The 7184-nt window shown below is 39.5% G+C and overlaps 1 protein-coding gene across 1 annotated transcript; it reads left to right on the forward strand.

The window, feature by feature from the left end:
* The first annotated feature begins 1023 nt into the window (after positions 1-1023).
* LOC105032610 (ras-related protein Rab2BV) lies at positions 1024-5572 on the forward strand. The gene is made up of 3 exons (XM_010907094.4): positions 1024-1163; positions 1264-1460; positions 4780-5572. The coding sequence occupies exons 2-3, from the start codon at positions 1296-1298 to the stop codon at positions 5263-5265; spliced, it is 651 nt and encodes a 216-aa protein (XP_010905396.1). The 5' UTR covers positions 1024-1163; positions 1264-1295; the 3' UTR covers positions 5266-5572.
* Positions 5573-7184: the final 1612 nt, after the last annotated feature.

Below are 7184 nucleotides of genomic sequence, written 5' to 3' on the forward strand. Positions count from 1 at the left end.
TGCTCCTTCTCTCACAGCAATGCTTCCGCCTCTCTCTCTCTTCTCGAGTTCGTATGGCTCTGTACGGCGAGAAACCCGAACCCCTTTCTTTTTCTGTCGTCACGGTACCCTTTTAAAGGGTTAAACAGGGTTTAAAACCTAATTAGATTAGGTTTAAGAGTCCTAAACAAGCCAAATCAACGTCCCAGACCATCGGATCAAGATCGGGAGCCCTCTGGGCCCTTAGATCGTGCTCCGGTCCACGGAATAGTACCGTGGACCGCGAGAAACGCGTGGGAAACGCCCACGCGGTCCACAGGCCCCGCCGTGGACCGCTCGGTCCACGGTGGACCGGGGCTAAGGGGCCAGCAGGCCTGGGTCATGCGTCCCGCGTGCCGCCGCCTGCGGCCGCGCCGCTGCCGCCCGCCGCGGGTCGCCGGCGGTCCTCCGCCGCCTCGATTCTCGTGCCGACTTCAAAAGCTCGTATCTCTTCCATCTGAGCTCCGTTTCAGGTGATCTTGATCTCGTTGGACTCCATTTTTCGCCGCGAATCTCGCTGTGGGCTCAGTGTGGACTGAATCTAGAGGCGTCAAATCCTAACAATTGGTTAGCTATGCCAACAAATCCAATCTAAACGTGTGTCTATATATATACATATATATCTGGTGGTTGGCAAATTGCTATCGAGGATATCCTGGCACTACCTCCTGCCGAGAGGAGGAGAATCTAAACAACTGTAGGTGTAGGGCCAGATCCACCAAACGGCATCAAGTCTCGCTAACATCCCAATGGACACCTCACGCGAGCAAGGGCACTCTTGCGACGTGGGCGGCAGATCCTGGTGCTCGCATTACGAATTGTATGCGGGCTCTTTTTTCGCCCGGAGCTCTTCCTCCTCTATATGAGAAATAAACGTGGGCGCGCCCCGACACCCCCCAAGCGGCCGGCGAAAAATATTCAAATTTTCACTATTTTTTATTTTTCTTTTAAGTGGAAGCAAATTCTTTTTTATAAGAATGAAAATAATAATGGGGGTTATTAGGGGCGCATAAAACGTTGATGGGCTTCTATTTCTTGCCATTGACCTCTGGAACTTTGCTCCTCGGTCCTCTCTCTCTCCTCGCCCTAGAAACCCATCGAATTTTGGCCTTTCTCGGCGTTCCTTCGATCGGATCTCACTGCGGGTAAGGTTTTCTCCAAGCCGATCCTGATCCTATTCGGCCCAGTCTTCTCTATCAACTTCGATTTCAGATCTCGATTTTTTTTTTTTATTTTTATTTAAAGATTGGAGGGTAGAGGGAGAAGGAGCAGCAGAGATGGCGCACAGAGTAGATCACGAGTACGATTACCTCTTCAAGATCGTCCTGATCGGTGATTCCGGCGTCGGCAAATCGAACATTCTCTCGAGATTTACCAGAAACGAGTTTTGCTTGGAATCCAAATCCACCATCGGCGTCGAATTCGCTACCAGGACTCTTCAGGTCAGCTGTTTCCGTTCTCGCCTTCTCTGACCTGTGCCTTCGTTCGTTGTCTCAATGCTTCCGTTTTCATCTGCTCTGCTCCGTCTTAATCGTGGGAACAAGCGTTACCACGAATTTGATTTCGAAATAGCTTTTCCCACGGCATATAATTTTTGAATAGTGGATTAGTATGTTGCTGCTATGATATCATATTTGTAATACGCTGTATACAATTAAAGGGAAAACGAATTTAAGCCTTTAAATTGTCGTCAATAGACCTTGTAATCTGCTTTCCGAACCTAACATTATATTTTACTCTTAGTCATGGTCCGTTACAATTTCAAGAATGTAAAGAGAATAAATCCACGTAAGGAAGTGGCTGAAAAACATTAAACATTGCGATCTACCTTAACCCAGCAATCCCACCACACTAGAACCTCAGTTAGCATTGTTTGTCGAGAGTCAAAAAGCACTTCTTCCTGGAGGGCCAGAATCTGTTTGGTAATTTTGAGGTAAAAATTTTGAACAACTTTCTGGCTCTTTTAAAAGCTAAAAAGCTTTACCAGGGAAAAGCTCTAATTTAGAGCCTTTGAGCAAAAGCTCTAAATGATATGTATAGGGAACTTGTTTTCCTTTAGACGAAAAAGCCGGGTTTGAGTCCCGATAAACAGATTTTTAATAAATTAATTCAAAATAACCTATAAATTTCACAATACTTTATAATAATAATTTTTAATAGTATAATACAGAAATATTATAAAATTACATTATATTTATAATATTATAATAATATTATATTATTATCATCATTGTTTTTGTATTATAACAATCATATAATAATATCATCAAATATTATTATATTTTTATAATAAGTATAAAAATTTATTATTTATTATATTATTTAGGTTAAATATTAAAATAATAATTACAGATAAGAATAATCTTATTGTAACCTTTGATAATACAAACAATTTGATTATTGAAATCACTATTTAATATCCTTTATTATCATTTATTGATACTAAAAGTATTTTTTCAATTTAGTTACCGCACTATAGCACTTCAGAAATATAGTTACTAAAGAATTAGTAGCTTTTTATTAAAAGCTTTGCTAGCGAAAGTTCTACTGTCTAAAGCTATATGAACAAAAGCTCTACTACCTAAAGCAATTGCAAATGGGGCTTAAGTTACCCACTTCCAAGTCCCAACCAATACCCCTCCCACCATTTTTCGAAGAAACATAGAGTGATATTAAACTTTTCATAAGGGAAACTCACCCATTGGGATTAAGTTCAATGAGAAACTGGAATGGATTTCATCTACCTCAAATATAGTTACTAAAGAATTAGTAGCGTTTTATTAAAAGCTTTGCTAGCGGAGGTTCTATTGTCTAAAGCTATATGAACAAAAGCTCTACTACCTAAAGCAATTGCAAATGGGCTTAAGTTACCCACTTCCAAGTCCCAACCAATACCCCTCCCACCATTTTTTGAAGAAACATAGAGTGCTATTAAACTTTTCATAAGGGAAACTCACCCATTGGGATTAAGTTCAAGGAGAAACTGGAATGGATTTCATCTACCTCTTTGTCGATGCCATTTTGGATGGATTGACGCAGATTTATGATTATTTGACAAGAATAGGAGGTTAAGGTACATCTCCCATCCTAGCACTACTTTTATGCTAGCATGCTTAACCGTTGAGCTTAAGATACATCAAGCTTAAATGTTCTTGGAAAATTAGAGATCAAATGCTACCTTATTATTCCAGACTAAATGCTAGCATCTGTTTCAACCCATCAGTACTTTGCAATCAAACATTTCCATGTACATATTTGTCCTTTAAATGATGCCTTAGAAAAGGGGAAAAAGCTTGTGAATGCTTATGAACAACATGCAAAGTGTAGGGACATTTTTTCTTTCTTTTTGACATGTATTGGTGATTGATTGCTTGCATGACTGAAAAATCCTTGCCAGGGGGTGGTAAGATGCTGTTAGCTAAAATTCACTTACTGATGATGTGGTGGTCATATACCAAGCTAAATAGGTGACCAACTTATGTGCCCAAATTGAAGATATAACTATGAAATTTTCATTCATGGTTGCAAATTTGAATTAAATTTCTTAAAGATTGTAGTAGTAGTTTAGCTTAGGTAGCTTCTTTTATTATTTTCCATTTGTATTCATATTCTTTCCCTCACTTTTCTCTGCCTTTTATTTTTTTCTTTTATCATTTCTTCTTTTTTTTTTAAGGCAAGATCTTGCATTCTAATTGCAATAGGTCCAAAGAATTTACTAATATAAATTGTTTCTGACATTCTATACAATGCAAAACTTGTTTCCGTTAATAAAAAATTGCTGATGTCATAACAATGATATTAATTCTTTCATGGAAGTTGATTGCTTTATAGTTAGTTTAATTTAAGACTAATGTTAAGAAGAGGAATATTGCTCAATGAAGTGAATCCAGGCATACAAAGTAAGTGTGCAGAGATGAGAATAATGAAGTGGATGTGTGCTGAATCTATAGGGTGAGGAAGGGACAGATTTTTATCGATTGCTCTTCTGCTGCTTGATTTTGTTTTAAATTTGTCTCATGAACTTCTTGGGTTTCTGTTTTGAGTGAGCTTAAGTTGGTGTCTGTTGGGTCATTTACCTATTGTTGCATGGCATCAAGGTGAAAAACCCAACCCTGTGATTGTTAGTATCATGTATTTACTTAGTAGAATGACATTTGCAGTGACATTCGTGACATTCTGTATTGCTAAAGTTCACAGCGGAGCCGTTCGTTTGTTAAGTTTGCGAATGCAAGTTGCTCCATCCAAGAAGCTACTATTCTCATGGACGGAGATAGCACTAAATACAACCATGTGGAGAAAGAAATGCATTTTAGATCAGTGAAACATTGAATAGTAATTATTTGCTCTATGTTGGCCTTTGCTCATTGTATGGCATATTCTCCTTATATATTGATGCATCAGTTCAGTGCTAACCATCATTCAATAAACCCTTTTATTTTGTTGATGTATAAACATTGTTTTAATTGTCTCTTTTGCATCTAGGCTCCATTTGAGGCTTATCGATGGTTTTTTCCTCCATTTGTTTCCATTTGAGGAATGCCATCATGCACACCTCTTTATATAGAATGAATATTGTCTTGTGTCATTGTGTTTTGCTGCTTTTGCACTATGGATGGATGATATTGGGGATTGGCAATCTAAATGCTAAATTGTCTTCACATATCTGCCGTAGTGGTTGACCAACACTTGTATTGCATCTGTTGTTTTGCTATATTGATTCTGTTGTTAATGCTGTAAAATTTTATTTTATTTTTTAATCAGATAGAGGGTAAGACGGTCAAAGCCCAGATATGGGACACTGCTGGTCAGGAGAGGTACCGTGCCATCACCAGTGCATATTACAGAGGTGCAGTGGGAGCACTTCTAGTCTATGACATAACAAAGAGGCAGACTTTTGACAATGTCCAGAGGTGGCTTCGTGAACTCAGAGACCATGCAGACTCCAACATTGTCATTATGATGGCTGGTAACAAGTCTGACCTGAAGCATCTAAGAGCAGTTTCAGAGGATGATGGCCAAGTATTGGCTGAGAAGGAGGGGCTCTCCTTTCTTGAGACCTCAGCATTGGAAGCATTCAACATCGAGAAGGCATTCCAGACTATTTTGACAGAGATTTACCAAATAATAAGCAAGAAGGCACTTGCTGCTCAAGAGGCAGCAAGCACAGCTGGACCACCCACTCAAGGAACGACCATCAATGTTGCTGATTCCTCTGGAAATGCAAAGAGATCTTGCTGTTCCACTTAGATGATTACATGTGAAAAAGGAGCACTAAAGCAAAGTGGACTAGCCCCAGGCAGCTTACAGAGAACTCAAACTGTTTGTAGATTACTTCGATTTTTTGTGCGTGGTTCTGGGAGACTCTGAAGGTAGATTTCCTTTTTCAGATGAAAACTTCCAATTAAAAGATGGATATGTTTGGTATAGAATGAGTCCTTTTGTACTTTGCTTTTCATGGCACTGAAGCATGGTAGGGTAGACAATGCACTTGAAGAATTCAGTCCCACTTTGTACTTTTGATTTGATTCTAACTTAAATGAAGCCCCTTTTTGCATCTTCAGGCGTGAATTTGTTGCTGATTAAGCTCTTTTCCTTTGGTTCGTCATTTACCATAGCAATTACTTTGCATGAACCTTCTGGAATTTTACCGAAGGTGTTTATGGAGGGGTATGATAAATCCTTTCTTTCACAATCATCATCAAGTTTTCTTTGATATACTAAAAAGTCAAAATGCACGCCTGACATGCTGCTTATTTGATTTCAAAACAAAAGGTTTGCGTGTGGTAGTTGAAAATAGAACAAGATGATTAGAATATGGAGCAGATCGACCATTCAAGTAATTTGATGTGACTGGTCTACTGATGATCATAGAGAAATATTCTCCTTGGATGCTTATGTTTGTAGGGAATATGATGTTACTATTTTCCAATATAAATTTTATGGCTTTTGACCTGGCCTCTCTCCAAATTACAGGACTCTTGAGGGTTTGTTTAGATGATTGGATTAAAATTTTCGTTTGATTTATGGATTGGGCAAGTATAACCAACTAGATAATAGGAAAACAGGCTCATACATGAGAGCAGTTTGGGCATGTTTTTTTTTTTTTCTACGAGATTCGGGCTGGTCTACTCCCAAATCACACCTTGGTACTCATGAATATAGACCTAATCCAACTTTTCTCGTGTTATCTAGTTGGTTGGACCGGCCTAATCCACAAATTCAATGGGACTTTCTGCTTAATCATCCAAACAAACCCTCGAGCTTGTTTAGATACTCCCATAGATAATATTTGGTGATTCTCACCACAGTAACCTAAGATCACTGGTCACTGATTATTCGAATCCAGAAGTGATCTTATCCTTAATGATCTAAGATCACTACAATTGGTAGGCCATAATCTAATGATTTAAGATCCCTAGATATCCATGAGCGGCACGTTTAGTATTCTACGTAATTTCAAGATCACCGACCATACAATATTAAAATTATCCCCAACATATTCTATAAAAATATATTTATTAATCACATGAAATGTTAACACATTTATTAGTATATTCTATAAAACATATTTAGTGGTCCTATAAATTATTAATCCTATAAAGATGTATTAATTATTATGATAGGATTAATATTTTTATTTACACTTATGATATATTATTTTTAATACTAATATTTTCTTTGATTAAAAAAATAAAGAAAATAAAAATTATTGGGTATAAAATACCCCCCAGCCGAAGTTCGTGATGGGAGTGACCCTCCGGGGATCCAGCTGACTTTCGACCTCCGGTAACATCTCTTCAAACCTCCCGGGCGGCCGAGCCTCCGCCACACTCCCAAGTTTTGCCGACGGGCAGGACCCCGCCAGCGTCGATCGGATTCTTCGCGACGTCCGGACTCCCATGGGAGCCGGACCTCGCCCACGACTTCACCTGCAGGCTCCGCCCGGGCTCCTACGGGAGTCGGAATTCGTCCCTGAATTTCATTGCAGGCGAACTTCATCCGGACACCTACGGGAGCCGGACTTCGCCCCCGACTTCAACCGCAAGAAAGCCCCGCCCGGACTCCTACGGGAGTTGGGCTTCATCCCCGACCTCGACTGATGGTAAACTTCATCCGGATTCCTACGGGAGCCGGACTTCGCCCCTGAATTTCATTGCAGGCGGACT

Source organism: Elaeis guineensis, chromosome 5 (assembly GCF_000442705.2).
Source record: "Elaeis guineensis isolate ETL-2024a chromosome 5, EG11, whole genome shotgun sequence".
NCBI classification, from domain to species: Eukaryota; Viridiplantae; Streptophyta; class Magnoliopsida; order Arecales; family Arecaceae; genus Elaeis; species Elaeis guineensis.

Coding starts and splice junctions, on each gene's coding strand:
- LOC105032610 (XM_010907094.4), top strand. CDS start 1,296: ATGGCGCACAGAGTAGATCACGAGTACGATTACCTCTTCAAGATCGTC. Junction 1,461..4,779: donor TCGCTACCAGGACTCTTCAG/GTCAGCTGTTTC, acceptor TTTTTTAATCAG/ATAGAGGGTAAGACGGTCAA.